The 22,768-nt window shown below is 36.8% G+C and overlaps 1 protein-coding gene across 2 annotated transcripts in view; it reads left to right on the top strand.

Annotated features, from left to right (window-relative positions):
* The window catches only part of LOC126185153 (glucoside xylosyltransferase 1), a 172,996-nt gene extending 152,070 nt beyond the window's left edge, over positions 1-20,926 (top strand). Inside the window, exon 8 of one of the 2 annotated variants that reach the window (XM_049928001.1) lies at positions 20,641-20,926. In XM_049928001.1, the coding sequence (XP_049783958.1) occupies positions 20,641-20,834 (194 nt within the window). In that variant the 3' untranslated portion in view covers positions 20,835-20,926. Of the gene's footprint in view, positions 1-2,984; positions 3,316-20,640 lie in introns of those variants that run through there. The other variant, XM_049928002.1, reaches the window with a different exon arrangement.
* The last annotated feature ends 1,842 nt before the right edge of the window (positions 20,927-22,768 follow it).

The following is a 22,768-nucleotide window of genomic DNA, read 5'->3' as shown; positions in this document are numbered from 1 at the left end:
TAAACTATTTAGTAAAAGAGTAGTTATTGTTCTATTGCCATGTGTACTGTGCAAATTGGAGTCTGCTCTGTTATTATAGTAGAATTTGTGTGATTTTGTATTTACTTGCAATGATTGCTGCCACTGGATAAGGAATGTGTCGCAGTGTAGATACAAATTTGAAGTGAAGTGATTTTGTGAAATAATAATTTGCAACAAGTTTGCAATCACTCATATAACCTGTTGGTGAGTTGATGCTTCCAGAATATGAACCAAGACAGAAATAGCAGAACACAACAGTAGCAATGGTCAATTATTTTGGATGTTTTGGCTATGTAGTAGCACTGAGCACAACCTTCAGACAATATTATTCTACTTAACTCTGTATTCAATTCAATTGTTTCAGCACAGCTGTTTTTAAAATTTTCTGGCGTGTTATTGGGATTTCAAGCCTTTCATTTAGATAAGCATTTAGTACGGATATTGTGTGTGCATATTCATAATTACATCAAACAAATTTATGACTGTACACAGGTTCTTATTGCAGGTGAAGTGAGGATCTGTTTTTAAATTGAATACTAGTGTATATTTCTATAATTTATTTGGCTTTGATATGGATATTGTAAATGACTTGTTGTTCAACAAGCTAAACATGTTACGGATATAAGTTGCTGCAGAAGTTAGTCGTATTGTATATGCCACAAGTGACCATTTAATATTCCAGGAAAGAGCAGTTTGATAAGTTTTTCATTGCTTGATATTGTCTTGATGTAATTTATCAGTACTAGAAAATGAAACACAACACAGACCAATAATAAAAATTACATAAAATAGAAAGAGAGCCACTATTAGAAATGAATTTAGTCACGGATCGAAAGAGGGATGAAGAGTAAATGTGTCAGTAAAAAATTTGTGCAGAGGTGAAATTTCAGTTACTCCCCTTGTCACACATGAGCCACTCATATTAGAGAGTGTGCAGTACTACTTATAAAAGTAAAAATGACTTGTAATAGTGTGCGTAATTGAAGGAGATTTCCTTTCTTTATATGCCACAAAAAGGTCTGTCTGCCTGTCCGTCCCCATTTCTCAACACCAGCCGCAACCTGTACATCTGCTTCCAAGAATTATAGATATGGGAAAGATATAAGAGTAGCAAGAAATTGATGACCGTGGGAGTGGCCAATATATATAGTGTCTTCATAACTTAGTGCTTCATATGACAGGTTGTAATTACCGCCTCAGATAAATCTTTTTTTTTTTTTTCCTTGCTATAATAATTTGTTTAATTTGAAAAGAAATTAAAAGTGGTCACTGCCTTTGAATATTTTGAATGCTCAAGAGGCCACAACATGTGACATTTGGTTATATCATAAGACCTGCAATGGGAAGTTAATGTATGTTCTAAAAACTGAGGGATATGTTTAAATATTTATAGTAGGGACGTGTCTAGGCATGGGTCGTTCACTTGCAGAGGCCCTCCTGTACACACACTTCTATTTATTCAGTTATTTCTAGAAAATAACATTGTATTCCATTTACTTGATAAGGTTTATAATAATTCCAAGTAAATTTTTTGCCACATATGTTAAATGTAAATTGGAAAACTGTTATGTTTCATCTCATTTCTTTCAATACTGTACAAGATTTTAACTCTGGCTGTGATTTATCCTGGCCAGTTTTTTTGCTGTTAAGTATATATAAAAGCCCTTTCACATGTATAGGGGAAGATAAGGGATACTGTGCCCTGTTCTGGAATTAACGAAATCTATATTGGAAATTACTACACTCATAACCGTCACATTGTTAACCACCGTGGCCTCTAAACTGTGTAGACTTTTGTCCGTATCCTCACCAAATTCACTACAGCTGCTTGTCGAAAGTGGCTTATAAATATTTCGTATCTATTATCGGAGGACAAGAAAACGTGAGATCTGTAGCACTAGTAATCATCCTAATGAAAGACTATTTTCTCAATGCTCTGGAAAGATGACATGTACTTCATGCTTGGATAAATTGTGACTCAAAATTTGATTGCCTGTCTTGAGTTCAGTGCAACTCATAACATGGTTCATCTTCTTCCCTCTACCAGTAAGTTACCGGTTTATGTCAGTCGTTTAATCTTTTTTCCTAATCTGTTTAGTACTTCAGAAAATGCTATTTCAATGTGTAACCAATTACACCTTTCAAATTGAAAGCAGTCTGTGCCTGAAGTCAGTACTATATATTCTGAAAAGTGTAGCAATGAAAGATGTGAATTAGTTGCTTAAATTATTAGTGTTCAGGAAAAAATCCTTTCACTGTGCCTTCCTTTTGCTCTTCCAAACACCTGTATAGTAAATATTACGTATCAAATATATGCAGGGATCACTAACACAGTTTTTACTGACTGAGAAACTTGCAACAAATTACATTTTAGTGAATATCATACAAAACTGTCTCTGTGTATTGATGAAGAGATTGTTGAAGCACAAATCTGTTTGCTATTTGTACATGTTGATGTATCTGTCTGTAACATACTCTGTTTCAAGGAATGTCAAAGGTAATATATTTCAAATAAAAGATAAATTAGCACAATACAAAACAATTTTGTGCGTTTTATATGCTTTTTTAATAAAATAATCTTTGTATATATCTGACTTTGCAGTTATAATTATTAATTTCAGGATCTTTTATGATGTTGAATTGACTGTGTCATGCAGTTTGAAAAATTATGTATCAGAACTTGTATTAAAGTTTTCAGCTTCATCTCATAATGTTTGTGAAATGTCAGCCAAATTGGGCATAATGATACTTTCATTTATCCTAGTCATTATTAATCATTTTTGTTGTTAAGAATAATGTATTATTGGACAATATTGTGATATTTAGATTAAGTTGTGTGTGTGTCTGGGGGGGGGGGGGGGGGGCGGTGCGCGCACGCGCAGAAACTCATGCTTGTTAATGACTGCATCTTGTAAAGTGTCGATGATTCTTTGCACCTGATTGTTCTTCATGTGCTGTTACAGGTCTTGCATTTTCATTACTGAATGTTAAGTGTATCATCAGTGATTTGATGGATATTATTTAGTGAGTCACTGTAATTTTATGAATGAATGTTAAGTCTTTTATGCTTGTCTTATTAAAATAAATTTAGGGAGTATGCCTTCCTCATTAGCATGTCTGTCCTTCCTGGTTTGTTTTGCTTTAAATGCACTGCATAGATGTGTGTGAGAATTTGCATCTTATATCTTACATTACATTTGTTTATATGAAATTTGTATGAATTCTTGCATGAAAATTTAAACAATTTTTGGACTTCTAAAAGTGAAATAATATATTATTACACTTTTGTTGATACATTTTTGTATTTTTTCCTAAGATCTTTGCATCCCATAAGCCATAATCCTTGCAGATGTTAGTTTTTCAGTATGAGTTGAACATTATTGGCTGCTAAGCATGTAGGTTACAACTAACGTGCATAGTTACTAATTATTTAAAAATTTCAAAAACTCTTATCTTAGTGTTATGCAGGCCCTCAATTTTAGTTAAATAAAAGAAAGAGAAATTATTTCTTGAAGTAGCTAGTCACTTAACACTCTAATTTACACGTAGTTAGTAGAGTGTTCGTAAAGGTGGTGTGGGATGGCAGGGGACGTGTATAAAAGGAAAAAAGTCGACCGTTAGTGAAAAGTCACACTGATACGACATGTACTCCCCGTGTGTGAAAATGCCCTCTGTCAGTGGGAATTAACATAACCAATATATTTTTTTAGTAGAATTGGAGATGAGTATGGTGCAAGGAATAATAACACTGAATATACTAGAAACTGTGATAACAGACTGGTAAACTAAATTGAAGGCATAAAATGAGAATGAAATATATGACAAGTACAAAACTCATGAAACGGGGAATTGGTTCAAATCTTTGTTTCAGAAAGAATGTTATCATAGAAATTGTCTGTTGTAGTAAAGCAAGATATTTTTTAGAGTGGAACATTTTTAATATTAAGTTTTTTAACTGAATAAAAGTCATTTCCCTTCTACATTATACATTACTCCTCCATGTATTTTGTAGCATCATCATTGGCCGTAAATATATTGACAAGGAACCTCTTTTTTACAACTTTTCAATCAGGTATGCAAATATCAAAAAGAGCTCAAGATTTCCTGGTTTTGTTGTGTACTTGTTTAACATCGTGTTCTAATTTTCTACGGAGATGCTGCCTTGTGGCAGTAGTGCGTACACTTCATAAGCTTTCATCGTGTGTGCAGTGAGGTTTAACATAAGTGCAGTTTTAAAATGATGTTCCTGAAATGTATAAATTGACTTAAATCACAACTTGATCAAACTTGCATAATTCTTTGGTAGCTTCTTTATTTTAATTGCCTATTACATACTTCCTGTAAGCTTTATTGTTGACTTGCATACAATATACTGATGGGAAAGTCCATAGTGATTATGGCCAGTTGATTATTGTATCCAACCGTAACTTGTAGTTTTCAGTTGGAACAGCTAGTACCTGGCATACCATTCTGATGCTGGGGTGGCTCCTAGAGCACCTAATCTGACTGGACAGCAGATTATATCATCACATACCACAAAGCGGAATTTGAATGTTTTTGCTGTTAATTTGCCCACTCCTGTCTTAGAAATGGCTGTGTGACACATTTCAGAGGCTGAAAGGTCTTTTGAGTCTGAATTTGATTATTATTGTTACCATTGTTATTGTTGTCATCATGATGTGGTGATGCTTTATGTGAGCAACAGCTTTGTGCTATCCTTTGATTAGATACCACTTCAGCCACTTGTGTGGTGAATATCTTAGTCTCACTCTTCGTTCTAATGAATTCGTGTGAAATATAGTGTTGTGTTTGTGTTGTTGATTATAAGGGGGAGGGGAGAGGAAACCAGAAACTAGTACATAGTCTGCTACTCTTGAATAGGGGAGGCAACCTGTAAATCTCCATTTAAAGGTTAGGTCATCACCAACAGTGTTGTTTGCCCTGACTACATGAAACACAATGTAGAAGTTTGCAATTTAACCTACCATTAAGACAAAATATACTACCACTTATACTCCCTTTGCTGGCCAAGTGCTGATGATTAAAATCTATTCAAATAGCAGGATTCAAACTGGCTGTCAGTACGTAAAATGCCAGTTCGTGAGTAGCCTCACATATTGAACTGGGTTAGGGGCTGGATTAAAATAAAGAATAGTTCAGTATGATGATGATGATGATGAAAGATTTTACATCATGTAAGTGGAGTAGAGGCTGTGACAGTAGCTACTGAATCTTCAGGGTGTTATTAGCTGCAACTCGTCGCAGATATTGGAATTGTTGAAGCTTTTTACAGGAATTTGGATTTTATACTTGGTTCCTGCTGATGACTGAGTAACTAGTCAATTATTGCTTCTTTTTTTCACCATTTGGTGCATCATACCCACGACCAATCAGAAATATGGAATCGATCAGTTAAGACAATCGTTCCACAATATACTTTTGATCATTGTCAGTGTGTGTGGGGATTGCTCTCATAGATTAGATACAGTGAAAGAAAATGTCACATCTTTGTAAATTAGATACAGTTAACAAAAAGTAGGATTTGAACCCAGATATTTCCCTTTAGCAATACTCTTCCAGTAATTGGTTTAGAGTTCACATTGTTGAAGGTGAAAGTAATCAAAGTAGTATTTGGAAGGTGCTATTGTGACAAAATGTACCATCCTCATGCATGCAATCACCTTGTACTTGATAAGAGTGTGTCAGATAATTAGAAGCTACTTAGTTGGAGATGTATAACAAAAAAATCAAGACAAATGAAACTGACTGACTTGTCTGCCCATATAATGCATTCTATCAGCCATTTGTATGGGAAAAAAGCACCCCTAGAAGAGAGATAATAAGGCACTGTCCCTAATACGTGACTACCGTACGGTGAGAGAACTTGCCAGTTTGGAGTTCTCATAGCATACCAGTCTCAGGGCACTACATTTTAATGAACTAATTGTTATATACTGGAAAGAAACATCCAGTGACTAGCAAGGACTTGCCCAGTGTTTCAGATGATAGTGAAATGACTGTGTTGAAAATTTTCAAGTTTTGCATAAAATCAGGATACCTTCCTGAGCTAACAGGAAGGACATATGTCAGTTGGTGTGGCTGAGTCTAGCAGTTTTACTTAACGATCAGCCAGTCCAGTCTTCTTCAACTAGCAAGTTGGAATGTCATTTTGGCAACCTTACACCTATCTCTTTTCATTGGCCAGTTTCTTGTGGACAGATTGATCTGGGAACTTGGCACATAGGTAATGAAATGATATGGAATCAACATTATTTGAATAGAGTGAACTTTAGCTTCACAGAGTTCATTGCTCTTAATTCTCAGTCTCCCTTCAGCTGAAGATCTTATTGATTTCTCATACTTGGACATATCTTCACATGTAAACACTGATACATTGCTTTCAGAATGCACGCAACCAAACTCGGGTATAAATAGAGTTTAATTGGAGCTGGTAACCTACGAAAAATGTGTAGAAAGACCAAAATACAAACAAAAGGTGTTTTCATAACTGGAACCAACCTTTTCCCCTTAAAAAAATATTCTTTCAGCCTCATATATTCTGCAACTTAAACACACTCGAGTAAATATTTTGTACCAGCCCCACATCTTTCTCAATAAATCACTTTGTACAGCCTTGTGTGTTACGGAGGTAAAAGTAAATCTGTATTATCAGTGCGATTTAGTAGAACACTTTTTGTCTCCAGTTACGATTGGCACAGTTCAGTTTGCACACATTGTTCAGTCTGACAACATGCCACAAAGCATCATTTTGAGCTTAGATTGTGTGTGCATTGTCACTTACAACAAAAACAGTTGTCAGCATGAGAAGTTGCCCACCATACTGGCATCAACCACAGTGACATCATTCTAACATTCAATCAAAATTGTGAGACACAAAATATCTAAGGTCTGTCTCTTCTTTTTTTTTTTCTCGCAGACAGTACCACCAGCTAATTGCTACTTCAAAATTATGGATCGCGGGTACCTTAAGGAGAATGCAACAGAATTGCACTCTGCATTTTTTGAGGCAGCTGGAAAGGTTTTGCCAACCATTATCCAAGCACCACCCCAAGATTCATTTGACCTCTAAGTGTCAGTTATGAACAACAGTTGAAACATAACGTGTTACAAAGTGTACATCGTGTGTCTGAGACAGGATGTGTGGAAACCAGCCCAGTATTTTCATAGGTGGATGTGAAAAACTGCCTAAAAGCTACATCCGAGCCATCAGGCACACTGGCCCCCATTGTTAATTCACAAGGCAGAACTGATTCTGCACTGGTGCACTGTGCCTCCCTGTCTCATGGAAGCGAGTGCTTTAATGTGGTTGACTGTCTGTGTGGATATGAAATCTTCTGTTGCGATGTAAACACTGCCTGGCAGGGCTCTCATGCTAGGCTGCATCATTATATGAAATATTATCAGTCATGAGGCCTACATATATTTGCAATAGTTTTACTAATCCCCTTCTGATATCCAGAATGAGGTATTCAATGTGCAGTGATATGAAACTCCCTGGCAGATAAAAACTGTGTGCTGGACCGAGACTCAATTTGGGTCCTTTGCCTTTTGAAGTTTGCCAGTTGTGAAGTTTGGAAGGTAGGCGGTGAGGTACTGGCAGAAGTAGAGCAGTGAGCACAGGTTGTGAGTTGTACTTGGGTAGCTCGATCGGTAGAGCATGAAGGCAAAGATCCTGAGTTCGAGTCTTGGGTTGGCACACAGTGTTAACCTGCCAGGAACTTCCCTTGTGATATGTCACCATAAGGTTCCATTTACAGATGTAGCTGACTGTGTTTCTCTGTGGTATAAAGTAGTGCCAAAAGGAGACATGTTTTTATCTCAGTAGCCTCAACCTATCTGACTGTTGCATATATAAACAGAGCCTGGCATGAGGACCCTGGTTCTAATTGTTTACTACCACTCACTGAGTTATGTATGCCTTGCCTCTCATGTTTAGCATGTGTCTCCATTACTTTCATAAGAGGTTTTTTGCTAACCTTAACGAACTGTATTCATCTTAACAAAAGTTTTCAAATTCTGTTAAAAACATGTTATTCCAGTTTAAAAATATACCTCAATACTTGGCTGATGAGACTTAACAGCATTAACCATGTAAGAAAATTGTATGTTCCTCTGGATACAATCAGCTAATGAAAACCTTAATTTTGTATCTTGAATTGTTCAGAAAATAATTGCAGTACTACATCTTGGGCAACTCAGGAGAAATAATTAATATCTGTTCATATCTGTATACCAGTTTAGGTAATTTTGCTGTTTATGTAACAGTATTCAGTGTTGTTAAACACACAAAATTTAAACATCATAGTTAATTCTACTTACTGGAGCAGTCACATGAGAGTACCAGGTGGTTACAATTAAACTTTCGCTGCTTGAGTTAGTGTAGACTGAAAACTGTTTACTGTATTGGTACCCAACTTTATAGGAATGACATTCAGGCTGTGTCCTGCAGGACTTGCATTGTTCGTGGTGATATTGTCATAATTTGCCATAAGGCTCCGTTACTGGTACGGAGACATAGGTTTGAAACGCAAGTATCAGTGTGCATTAAGTTGCAGACAGTCAAAATGGGTTTGTCAAGGTGATCGGGGCTTTATTCATAATGCTGTTTTATCAAAAGAACAACAACAGTGCTGCTGCTCTTTGTGAGTATCAGTGCTTTAAAATAATATGAAGAGGTTCTCTTTCCACACTGGTTGAAGTGCATGATTTGGAAGTGGGAATCATCTGGTAATTTGGGAACTGATCCAGTGAGATACCTACAGCCAGTTGCACAAGTTGTTGCTGAAGTTATTGATGCCATGGCAGAGAGTGCAGGACACAATGTGCAATCTTCAAGCAGTGCACCAAGGTCCACTGTTCAAAAAGTATTGTGAACAATCTTTAGTGCAGTTCCGGGCTGTCATGGATAGAGATGGTCATCACGTTGAGCAATTTTTGTAACCTGGAATGTTAACATTGTATGCGATTAACAAATGTTGCCCTCTCATGTGGATGTTAACATACGTTTCTTTCAATGGTTTATTTAATATTTCTCTTCCGTGTGTCCTTACGAATATTTCCAGAAAGTTGCTTTGTACTGTGATCACTCATTTTTTTCCTGAGGGCCCTCGCAAGTAGCAAAAGCTTAATTATAACCACTCTGTTCAATGCTCAGGGAATAAAAGCAAAAAGCCAGCTTAAGTGTGATGGAAATGACCTTAGGGGAATTGTGGAGAAACAGTTTTGAGTGATTTATATAAATGTAAATCTACTGGCAATTCTTTTTAAGAAATGTATGTATCTATGAAGAGACTTCAGAAAATAAGTTAGACATGTTATCCCATATTAAGATGATTGCACAACAAGAGTGACACATTGTCAGAAGAGAGTACATTTTATGGGTTTCCTGCAAACAGAGAATGGTTCATCACAGTGTGAGATTGAAATAATGTGGGAACTGAAAATATACTCCAAAGTTGAAGTAAGTGTGGCAGTAAGATTCATTTGGGCAAAAGTATAAATTTTGCACAGATTCACCATGAAATTGTGGTGGTATGTGGACCAAATGCAATCTTGCATCCAGTTGTAGTGAAATGATGCTAATAATTAGACAAAGACTGCAGACATGGCTGGTACTGATCAAGCAGGAAGCTCATCAACAATGACCATAGACAACAACGTCTAGGCAATCCAGGAAGAAAGTCTGGGTGGAAAGAAATTTTCTGATGGTAAAGGATGTTCACATGGCATTTGTCGAATGGTTGATTGGCCAAGGAGCAGATTCCTACTAAGGAACTGAACGATTGCTCGAACGCGAGTCATTATTTACATAGACTTGATCACTATATTGGAAAATAGTGTTGTGCCTCTGTGTTACTTCGAAATGTAGTGCAGCATTCAGTAGAAGGTCCTTGGGCTGCCATAATTATATTTAACTGAGTTTCTCAGGGCCCCTCTTAATTATCATTTCTAATATTATCTCTGAAAACATTTTCACATTTCCCATTGTTCACATTTATTTGTTAAACACAGTTGGACAGGTTTTTTATTAAATGAATTAAAGATACTACACAGTGTAAACAAAAAAAGAAAAATAGGCATAAATTCACTCAATTGGGGAAAAAACACAAGCCCACTTTACAGCAATATATCAGTCAAAATACAGTAGAAAGGATGTCATATTTAAATGTTAAAATTCTTTACAGGATGCATTTATTATATTGTTATTACTTCAAAACAAACCCAACTCTAGACAAGTAACAAGTTTTCTTTTCTATATTTTTATTTCTGCAACTGTCATTCCTTGACTTAGTGTAATGTGAGAAAGATTATTTGTAGATTAAAGCATCATCATGCTAAGTGTACTAAAATATAAAGTACGAGACTAATGCAAACATTATTATTTTGCACAGTCTTTTCCACATTTGCAACACACAGGAGATTTTTTTGTTTCTTGTGCTGTAAAGTGTTCAGGTTGTGGGCTAATCAATATCTGGTGTTCTTTATAAGCGTATATAACCCTACCATATTTTACAAACCAAAAGGTGCTCCTAAATTTTTAAGCAATTTTGATAAAAAGAACATATTTACCAATTTTATTATTAGATTGCAAAGCCAGACTAAAAAAAGAAATCCGTAGTTGATAAAACTGAACTGACCTTTAAAATCCCTGAAAATCATCATCTGAATTTTCTTCTTCTTTTTCCTCCTCCTCCTCCTCCTCCTCCTCCTCTTCATAGTCATTGTTGTCTTCTTCAAATATAAGATCACCCTCACAGCCATCGAGAACATTACTCATGCCGCACTTGAAAGATTTAACCATAATGTCCTCTTGCACTCTAGACCATGACTGTTTTATCCACTGACAGGCTTGTTTGTAGGTCATTTCAAAGCTCCCTTCAGCGTGAATTTATGTTGGGTTTCATCCATTTGTTGCAGTCCTCTCCCATATACACTTTAAATGGTTTATTTATCAAGACATCAAGAGGTTGCAGTTGTGAAGTTAGTTCTCTCAGAATAACAGCAAGCTCTGTATTTCCCTGACTCAGTTTCTCTTGCACAGAAGTATCCTAAACTGATCTAGCACAAGACAAGAATTTTTCTTCAATAAAGCACCATTCCTTCTCTCCCACACTCAATTAATCCATAATTTCATACCAGCATCAGCCATCCAATCCTTGTCACATACATGAACACCACCACCTATCGGTATTTCAGAAGACTTTGACATTGTTCTGCACTTGAAAATGATCATTGGATTAAGCTTAGTATCATCAGCACAACATGAAAGGACAAGAGTGTAGTGAATTTTTTCATATCCACTTGTTTTTATAGTTACACTTTTAGCACCTTTCATGGCAGCAGTTCTGTTACTCGGCACATCAAATGTCGGAGTGGTTTCCTCCATATTCTGTATTTGGCTAGTTCCACACTGATTTTCTTTCATTGTTGAATAATAAAGTGATGGAAAGATAGTATTTTCTCTCCAACTCTGTGGCATTTTCTGAGATATTTTGGTTTTGGTTCACATGCCAAGTCTGACACTTCATTTACCTGTAGCACCAACCGACTCCACCCTTAAAGACTATTAATTTCCAGTATAATGCTAGCTTATGAGTGTGTGTTTCAATCATTTTTGTATTAATTCAAATGCCATTTTGACAGTGTCCTTGAATCCATTTCAATATGCCATCTTCTAGTTTTCACCATTTGCATTCAGTCCTCTGTTTGCACATTTGTTATGGCAGGCCATGAAGGAGACGATTTTAGCAATCTTACGAATACGCGCAACTTGTCTTTGTCACATCAGTGCACTGCTGTTGCCAGTTGAATCCAGCGTTGCCATGTAGAGATAGGTTTCCCATGGCATCGATTATATGGTCATTTTCAAGACTGGTGGAAATTGTAAATCAAACACTGGACATTTTTGTATTAATTTTGAGTGCAAGGCACACCTGAATTTTGAGGCAATTCCTAGAAGAAAAGAGTGCATCTTATAGTCCGTACAATATGGTAATTTTAATGTCACTTCTTATACCGGGTGCCCCTCCTAATAGTCACTGGCATATTTTCTCTGATGTTTCAGCAGGTATTGGCAATTTCATTTTTGCATTGTGTACTGGAGTTGAAGCAAACAAAATGGTTTTTTAAGAGGAATTTTATATGCCCATTCAATAGAGCAGTCCAAAATTAGTCCAGTGTGATAGTTGTTTTTTCGATGTGTATTAATAGGGACAGTAGAACACAAAGAATAACCAGTACTCCAGCAGCAACTGAGCAGTGCTCCTGCATTGCAGTAGTAGTCAGCATGGGCCAGGAGGTAATGTCACTGTTGAAGTACTGTTTATTCTTCATGTTTCACAGCATCTGTTAATGTGTATTGTTAAAACAAATATCACACTAGACTGATTTGGGAGCATTCTATCGAATTGGCATGTAGAATTCTGCCTTGAAAATAATTTTGTTTGCAACGGGAAAAAGGTGCTCTCCAGTGACACTGGGTGTCACATGAAAGGTGTGATGGGCAGTGTGTTTGTCTTGACTCCTGTTACACAATGCAAAAACGAAACTGCAAATACCTGCCGGAACATCAGAGAAGCTGCTGATCTATGCCAAGTGCGCCCTAGTATTTCATCCGTAACTATTTTCAAATTGGTATTACTTACAATTGCACATTCCTTCTTGAGACAGGCTGGCCTTTGAGAAAATTTGCTCTGATCTGCAGTCTGCTGCCAACAAACTGCCTGCTAAGCACTCATTATTTCTAGCAACCTCTTGTCACATTAAGTTCCAGTTTTGGTGTATGATTTTTCCTCCCATGTAATTTCCATATTGAAAAATTGTGTGAACTCCATTTAACACAGCTGTCTCACATTGCATAAATTGAAGGGACAGTGATATAACATACCTCTTCTATAAGGAGTGAAGTAATATAGTCATGGTGTACACTACGAGCACCTCACTTCTTTCACAGTGTTAGCCTACTGGCATTATTTTTAAATGATCCTCGTTTTTAAAATTATTTCACCAAAGAAGATATTACTGAAATTCTTGTTTTCATTCTTCATATGGTTGCAGAACTGAAAGACATAAATAAGTCAGCAAAAACCAACTATAGTATGTACCACAGGATCCAAATGCCTTTTTGTTGTGTAATTTCTACATCAAGTATGGAGTGGAAATGACTAAGGTTCTTACCAAGCGAGGTGGCCCAGTGGTAGCACACTGGACTCGTGTTCGGGAGGATGATGGTTCAATCCCATGTGCAGCCATCCTGATTTAGGTTTTCCATGATTTCCCTAAATCGCTCCAGGCAAATGCTGGGATGGTTCCTTTGAAAGGGCACGGCCGACTTCCTTCCCCATCCTTCCCTAATCCGATGAGACCGATGACCTCACTGTTTGGTCTCTTTCCCCCAAACGACCCAAGACTAAGGTTCTTGCCACTACTTGTGGCATGTCATTTGAGCAGCAGTGCTTTGATGTAATTGGAAACTGGCTATGGCCTGGGCATATTCTTCTTGACACATGATGGATATTGGTGGCACAGTGACATATCTAGTACTTAAAATTATCCAAAGGAGATGGCACAAGGTACTATGGACAACATGATCTACAAGGAATAGAAGTGCAATAGTAATTTGTTGGGAAGGGGGGGGGGGGGGGGGAGGAGGGTGGTCTGGGGCAGTGACAGCAAAGTTGGGCGTTATGAGACAGGTGACTTGTTGACCACCAATTTTGTATTCCCTTCCTCGTGCATAGATTGGAAGCTTATAGGGTCTCCTTGGAATATTGATGAGTTTACATTCTTCACTACGCGATGTGTTTTTTATGAATTTAATAACATATTCAAAATCTACTCCTAGAGGAGATCATATTTTGCAGCCCAAGCCATACTTGGTTTACAAAGGTAATCATGTCACACCGGAATAGAAAGAAATAGATAGTACTATTTTGGAACTCAGGGGGGACCTCATTTTTACCATGAGGGGGGTAGTCCTGGCGGAGAAACAATATTGTATCTTTCTCCTCGCCAGCATGCTACGGCACCTGCCATGACCACCAGCGGCGTATGTCGCCCACACATAATGCCACCCCAAAACAGCAGGGAACCTCCACCTTGCCGCACTTGCTGGACAGTGTGTCTGAGGTGTTCAGCCTGACCGGGTTGCCTCCAAACACGTCTCCAACAATTGTCTGGTTGAAGGCATATGTGACACTCATCGGTGAAGAGAACATGATGCCAATCCTGAGAGGTCCATTCGGCATGTTGTTGTCCCATCTGTACCACGCTTCATGGTGTCATGCTTGCAAAGATGGACCTCGCCATGGACATCGGGAGTGAAGTTGCGCATCATGCAGCCTATTGCGCACAGTTTGAGTCTAACACGATGTCCTGTGGCTGCATGAAAAGCATTATTCAACATGGTGGCGTTGCTGTCAGGGTTCCTCCGAGCCATAATCCGTAGGTAGTGGCATCCACTGCAGTAGTAGCACTTGGGCTGCCTGAGCGAGGCGTGTCTTCGACGACAGTTCCTGTCTCTTTAGTTCACTCGGAGATGCCTGGACACATCCCTCATTGAGAGCCCTTCCTGGCACAAAGTAACATTGCGGATGCAATTGAATCACAGTATTGACTATGTATCATGGTTAAAGTATAGACAACATGAGCCGTGTACTTCCTTCCTGGTAGAGTGACTGGAATTGATCACCTGTCAGACCCACTCCATCTAATAGGTGCTGCTCCTGCTTGGTTGTTTACATCTTTAGGTGGGTTTAGTGACATCTCTGAACAGTCAAAAGAACTGTGTCTGTGATACAGTATCCACAGTCAACGTCTATGTTCAAGAGTTCTGGGGACCGGGCTGATGCAAAACATTTTTTCATGGGTGTATATGCATGAACAGTCTGCACTTTGTCCACTAAAATTGTTATTGTCCACTAAAATTGTTATCTTCATGAAGATCCCAATTAAAATTCACAATAGGCTTCATATTTTATTGACCTTTTTGGAAGGTAAACATATTCACAATTTGATGAAAAATATAGGTTAACAAGTAATGAGGCAAATACGTGATGGTTTATCCCAAATTGTGAAATAGATGGGTAAATGGCAATGTGTGGTTAACTGGGAGTATTATGGGGACATGAAACATCTTAAAGGAAAGAAAGAACTTTCATTCTAGTAATACTACACAATCTTGAGTATTGCTTGTCTTATCAAATTAGGACTATTGAAAAAGCTGGAATTGTCTAAAAATAGTTGATTTTATTTGATTGGCACAAAAGTGTAATGTAGATGCTCAACAAACTACAGTGAGAAATGTTACAAGGAATACGAATTAAGTGTAAGGCTTCTCATAAAATTCTGAAAGACTGTTTTTACGTAGGAGTCTAAGAACAATTTTGTCTGTGTAGAACAACATAAAAATAGAGAGGTTAAAAATGTGTAGCTGTATAGTGGTAGCTATTTTCCTGTACGGCATTTATGAGATACACTGTTTGTTGACCTGCTTTGCTTTAAAATTCTTGCATTTTGTCCTCATTTTCATTTAAGCATGTAAGTCATTGTATCATCTATTCTTTGCTTTTGCATGTGCAGTGAGTATTATTGTGCTCTATGTTTGTATGCTCTCTTGTTCTTGTCTGTATGTGGGTGTTTTGTTTACAACATTTCTTTTGAGTCTCAATCTCTTACTTGAATTTATGTGTGGCTCTCATATCCATTGCTCTTCACTATTTTAGTTTCTCCCATATTTTTTCATAATTTTGTGTGTTGAAAATATTCCAGTTATTCTCACTATCATGTTCCTTGGTACAGTTCCTTTTTATTTTTGAGGATAGTTAGATATGGAGTGTAATGTGTGAACCAGTTGGTTTTTCTATTTGTGCTGAAAGGGCTCTGTTTTCCCTTTTTGTATTTATTTTTAGGACCCCATTCATTTTTCTGTTTAATTTTGTATTGTGCTGTTATAGTACAATGGTAATGTCTGTGGTAGAAACCATTTCTTGTATTTTATTTTGTAAGCCTTCTCCCAAAATAAATTTTAGTTGTGATTTAAAAAGATATTGGGTAATGCCCTTGAGATATGAAATCCCATTTGTAGGCCATGTTGTCACTTTGTAGATTATTCATGTCCCAATCAAGATAGAAATAAAATTGATCTGTAGTCATTGTTACTTTAAATGCTTCTCGTGTTATAACTTCTGTAAGCAGTTTGTAAGTGCCATTTAATTGATGTATTTATATTAAAAGATTTCTTTTCATGTGCGTAGTGGTTTCATGTAATATGGATTCCTTGTGTTTCTCTTTATAGTGACATTTCTAGTTAAATAGCATTTTATTTTTGTTGGTATAGACAGATTCATTTTATAGCATGTGTTGTTGTGTGAGTAGCTGTAGCTGTAGTGTGCTATGCTGGGGTCTCTGTTGTCTCTCCTCTTAAAGAGTCTGAATTAATACAGATTATAAAAAGATGGAACAAATATCCTTCTGAGGTTTACCAACTATCATTTTTCCATAGCAAATCACTCACCTGCTGATCTTCCGTCCCAGGCATTGGATTTCATTTTTTACAGCAGGTGTTTCATGACCTAGTAAAGAATTAATAACAAAAAGGGACTGCGGGGAAGCTACAGGCCAATGAAAGTCAGTGTAGTCTGGCAATGCATAAATTTAGAAATGCTCACATAAATGAGAGGCAGCCCTGTCACAAATTTCCAATACTATCACTCTCAATAAAGCAGCTGCTGAGCAAGCAATAGACTTGCTGTAGGACAAGTCATTAGAACAAAAGTTCACTCAAACAATTCTGTCTTTAGAATAAAGACCAGTCCCTAAAGAGAGCACTGAAATGAATTAACATGGCCACGAGCCATGAATATGATCACGATAACAGGGGTTGGACAATAGGGCTTACTGTGTTGCATGTCAATTTGCAGCTCTGGCATCTTGAAGTGCAAACATAGTAACAGCACAGTCACAAACATTGTAGTTGTGGCTTGCTTTGTAATTCTAAACATCGCAAACAGCTCGTGGGTGGCTAAGACCAGGCTGCTCCCATTGACATCTTCAGAAACACCAACAGAATAGGCAGGAAAGCTGCTCTCTGGGCTACGTAAAGACTTGGTCAATAGACTACTGTGCACCCCCAGTATACAAATAGATCTTTGTAGTCATCCTAACAGAGGCTGGATGTGTAGCCATTCCTGGTGTTCCAGCAAACTGGAGGGGCCAAGTTCCTTCCTTCAAGATGAAGTGACATGGATTCCCAGAATGTGGGATGCTTTGTATGTCTCTGCTGCCAGGTGGCTTCAACAACTGTTCAAAATAACAGCTAGGAAAGCAAGCTACATCCTCAGAGTCATGTGTACTATATAAATGGGGAATGGTAAAATTATACTGCTCCTTCCAGCCAATAATTCTCTATGTAGACAAGATCTCGGTAGCGTCTATGGACCTGAGAAAATTAGTTTGATGGTATTAAATTTATAATTAGGATTGATGACTTGTCAATTAATTAACTTGCCAGTCTGAGTAGGTATCAGTTTCGTTGGAATTTTATTGGAGTTCTAATCTGTGATCAGAATTAAGGGATTCATGTTATTATTCTGGTCTGGACAGATGATGTGACCTCGCTGTGTGCGTTATGTGCTTGACAAAGTCACTGCGTTATTATTTGTTTCTGCCATGTAATGCAATTTTTTAGTGATTATGACAGTGTTCCTCTTTGTTGTTGCCTCTCTCTTCATAATGTTATAGGCTTCTGTCTTCTTGTTTCTTTTCTTCAGGGTAGCAATATCTGTGTAGATTGTATTATTGTACTTCAGATTTAGTTTCTTCATTACATATTGTAGTCCTTTTTTTAACTAAGACCATTCTCAGTCCTAAATTCCCTGCTGTTGTCATTCCTTTCATATGTTGGGATGCTGAGCATTTTTTAAGTAAGCCTCTATAGCATAGTATATTTAATGTGCTATTAGTACATGTAAAATGCCACTTGTGTTTTTATGTCTTGCTCCCTCACACTAAATGAAACTGAAACAATTACTGTTCCCTACAGTTTTTTTTAAGTGGAGAGTTTCACTTTGAAGTGTTTGTTTTGTAGTGTATTCCTTGATTTTGTTCTTCATCAGCCACAGAAAATAAAATGGTTGACAAATATATTGGTACTAGTTCTAGATGCTTCTAACAAAAGCTTGTGTGGTGACAGATTTTGGGAAAAGGTCAAATTCTGCGTTTTTGTGACACCTTAGATCTGTTTTTAAACTTCATGTTTATGTGTTACTGAAAGACCAATTGAATTTTATGTACTCAGTTAATTAACTTACCAGCCTGAATAGGTATCAATGTAGTTGGAATTTTATTGGGAGTTCAACTTTTTGCCTAGACTGAAAAAAGTCACTGAAAAGACGCATAAATATTTTGGTGTCTGTGCTCTTCTGAATTGTTGAAGTTAATCTTTATTTATTTATTTGTTTGTTTATTTATTTATTTATTTTCTCCCCTCTGTGGAAATGCTGTTCCTGTTCTAAAGTGTGGCTGTAGACCAAGGAAATGAACACTGTTTTTGTGTTAAGTTACTGCACCCAATTGTCAGTCTGGTTTTCATGGTGACTGTTGTGAAGTGTCACAGAAGAAAAGTTTGTACAAAAAATGAGGCACTAAAGCAAATATAAAAATGAGAAGATCCTTCTTGTGTTCATTCACATTGATGTAAATGTTTTTTTGCCTTCGATTATGAATTTAACAAAGTTATTATGATGAGTGAACTAAATATGGGCCACATGATGTGGTTCAAGGAGAGGATTATCTATTGGGGACTAGTAGTAAACCTCTTTTTCTCCACTGAAGTCTGTAAAGCAAGTGAGTGATTACTTAAGAGACAGATTTTGAGAAGCAGTTATTCGTAATGCAAAGTCATGTATAGATAAAAGCTTGCTGCTTTTCAGAGTCACCCGTGTTTCAAGAGGGTACATTAAAAGAAATTAAGCTGATTTGGTATAAAGCTCTTAATTTTGTGGGACTTTGAAATTTGCTTTTACTAGGATTTTATTGTGTACATAAAACTCTGAAACATTCAGAACAGAACAGAGTAAAATTGGTGATCATGTAACCAGTCTATTGAGCCCATTTCTCAAGAATTGTCACACAATCTTATCAAAGAGCTGTATACAAACCTGTAACTTTTCTTATGACTTGTCATTGCCGTTGAAACAAAACAGAATAGAAATAGACAAAAATTCTAAAAGGGGTGAATTTACTTTTTGTAGCTCTGAGAATTTGCTGGTTCTTTGATGGCAGGCGAATCACCTTACAACTGTCCAATTATTGTGTCCCAGCGGTAACAAAGAGAGAGAACTATACGTCAGAATCACCAATACTAAAATGTAAAACCGAGGTGGGTTATAACATTTCAGTGGGTATTTTGACTCTGAAGAAAGGCTTCTGAGTTTCATTGAAATAATATGAGAGATAATTAAATTATATATGACAATGGGACCTGCAGGTTGGAATATCAACACCATTAGGAAAAGGATAGATTGCTACTCACCGTAAGGATGACACATTGAGTTGCAGATAGGTATGATGATTCTGGTCCGAGCTGCTGGAGATGACAATTGGGGGGGGGGGGGGGGGGGGGACTTGTTTGCAGCTCAATGTGTTATCTTTATGGTGAGTAGCATAGTGATGTATCCTTTTCCTAATACTGCAAATTATATAAGATGTTTTTGACATACAAATGCCTAGCTTGAATTTTCAGCAATAAAGTCTCTAAAAAGTCACCAGAAACAAAATGGCATGTCCAAAAATCACATGGAGCTCATCTGATGGTTGAGAAGCTTCATGAAGCTGTACTGTATGAAGTTAAGGAACAGGATCATCATATGGTATCCTAAAAAACTTGAGCATCAAGACAGGTCCTACCCAAAGTCCACTACCTACTAGAGAAACAAAATTATTGAACTGTGTGTAAAAGCAATAAGAAACAGTCAAAGAGAAGCCCTGTGTGTGAAGAATTTCATGATCCATTGTCATTGACTCTTGTTTCAGACAGTATTACACAAAGAAACATTACTAACAGCTGTGTACGTGCATTTTATGGATACCTATTCTGAAGTCGTAGAAAATGAGGCCTATGCTGTATATAATTGTGCACAGTGTGTGACCTATGAGAATGATATATCCACATTTATTGTGCACTTCAGAATGAACACTGAAAACTAGCTAGTAGTGCTAAATAAAGTACTAATTTAAAATAACAGCCTGCTGAAAAGTCTGTTCATTACATAAATTTTATTTTTATGTAATGTCTGTTCACCTCACTATATTGCTTCACTCTTTCAATAAAGTGATTTTGTGGTTTCTTCTAATAAACTTAATTCATTTCAAGACTTGTTCATTCTCCTTTCTGCCCAAAAAATAAATTACATTAATACATATTTTGCCTTCACTAACATAGAGCTAGTAACATAAAACTGTAGTAAATACATAATAAGCTTTGCAGCAAATTGAGAGCATTAAATGGGATGTATTTGTGAAACATTTTAATCCAATAATAAGTGAGCATGTGCACAAAACAGGGTGGCATATGGACTATACTCCCATTTCACATTTTAGATCTTGGGCTGGTGGTGCACTCCCAAGAGTTGGACAGTGAAAGGGTTGAAATATGTCTTCAGATATTGTCATGGATTAAGGAGAGGACCAGATTAGTGAGAATACAGAGAACTGGTGTAAGAGGAAGAGAAAGTAGACAGATGTGGTCAATGATAGGAGTTGTATCAGGTTGTGATGATGCTAATGCTATATGATCATGATGTCTGTACACATATTTGTCCTTTCACTTCTGTTGTGTGTTAGCATAATGATACCTTTATTTACACTGTTCCTTGCATATTGCCAGAATAAACAAATGATTTTTATATTTTGTTATTGAATAAATTTTCTATTGTGATAGTGTTGTTTCACTGCCATACTCAGAAATGATCAGTTTTCATGTCCTGTTCCCTTACAGGTTTTCTTATGACAGTTTAGATAATACAGACGTAAATATGTAATTCCTTCGGAGCATAGTACTGTCTGTTCAGATGAAGCACTGCAGCTCTGAACACAGTTTAAACTGAAGTTGATATACTACATTAAATATAGTGTTTAAACCTCACTGAAAAACAGGGATATTTTGGGTTTTCTGTACAAATTTTTTTCCTTGTGTTCTGCAACAAGCAACACTTAAATTTTTCTTGTAGAGCATACAATTTTTACAGGTTAAATGTCTTTACACTTGATGCTTTCTAAGATACTGAACTTCAAAAAATGGCTATTTTCTGAAATCATCCAAAAGTTCACATTTCAGGATTATAACTTCAATTTTTTTTTCTCGCAACTTAGTGCTGGCCTCTCAAAGTTGAAAACTTTGGTTCTGTGCTACCCATCTGTGTCAGTAGCTGGTAACTTCTACAGTACAGGGGTTGATTAACTTAGAATTGTTGCAACACTCAGTGATGAATTACTTCCAAACTGAAAATTGCACAGCAACATATTGGCATCCTATCATCTTTTTAGGACACGCCTTATATGGAAATTGACAGCCTCTAAATTGTCACCAATGGCAAAAACTGTGGAATTAGTTGTTACTGTTAGTAATTGCTGTGTCTATATCGATTTTTGGGAATAGGAAACATTTGAAGGGTGAAAAAACTATTGAGGAAGCTTAAAGTGACTGATTATATATGATGCTGCCATATCAATACACACTTCACACACTGTCATGGACAAGTAAGGAATCTGGAACTGACTGCAGTACAGCATAAAATCCAGCCTGGATACTGTATGAATTTGGTAGTTTAAGTGAAAGATGACTTACGTGAACATCAGTTTAATACCAAATAGCCATGGTGATTTACTTAAGAAAAGAGAAGACAGAGTTATCCTATGATACCATCATTAAACACACAATACCCATGAATGCATTATTTACCATTCTTTGATAGTTACCAGATAAATAACACAGCTTTAAGTGGGACCTCCTGAAACATAAAGTAACATTGCAGAAACATGGTTGCAAAACACTTATTATAGTCATTAGCTCTCACAAGCCAATGAATAGAAAGTCCAGTAAGTATGAATAACTGTGAATTAATTAGAAAATGTTTATTGTACAGCAACATACTGTACTATCAAATATAAATTGAAATAGTTTTAATTGTTGAAATGCAAAAAATGACATGTCAACTTCACGTTGGCCGTTCTGCTATCCTTGTCACTCAGTACCTGGTTGCAGTACCCATGAATCTTGGTGGCTCTGTGGAAAAAGATGTGTTAAAGTGCCAGGCTACAAATCCAGAGTTCACAGTTTTGGTCTCTAGGCACTCCTAGTATCTTAATCTGTCACCTACCACTTCTTACATCTCTGACAATGTTTGTTGATGTGAAAAATGCCGAGTTTAACATGAATTCTGAACTACGGCAAGTGTAAGCCAGTCACTCTTCTAGATTTTATTTTTCCACTTGGTTCTATGCAATTACAAAGTTACCATCCTTTTATGACTACATACCTGTAGTTGTGCAGTCAGTAGTCTATTCTTCCATTCATTAGCTACGTGCTGTACACACTGTTCAAAACTTTATGTTGTTGCAAAACATAATTTACCACATTTCTTTGATTCACAGATATTTGTATCTTCTACATTATTTGCCTTCAAGCTACTCACATCAGCTGATATACCTCCTACGGCTGAAGAATGTC

This window comes from Schistocerca cancellata, chromosome 4 (genome assembly GCF_023864275.1).
Source record: "Schistocerca cancellata isolate TAMUIC-IGC-003103 chromosome 4, iqSchCanc2.1, whole genome shotgun sequence".
NCBI lineage: Eukaryota > Metazoa > Arthropoda > Insecta > Orthoptera > Acrididae > Schistocerca > Schistocerca cancellata.
This window is presented reverse-complemented; position numbering and strand designations above follow the sequence as displayed.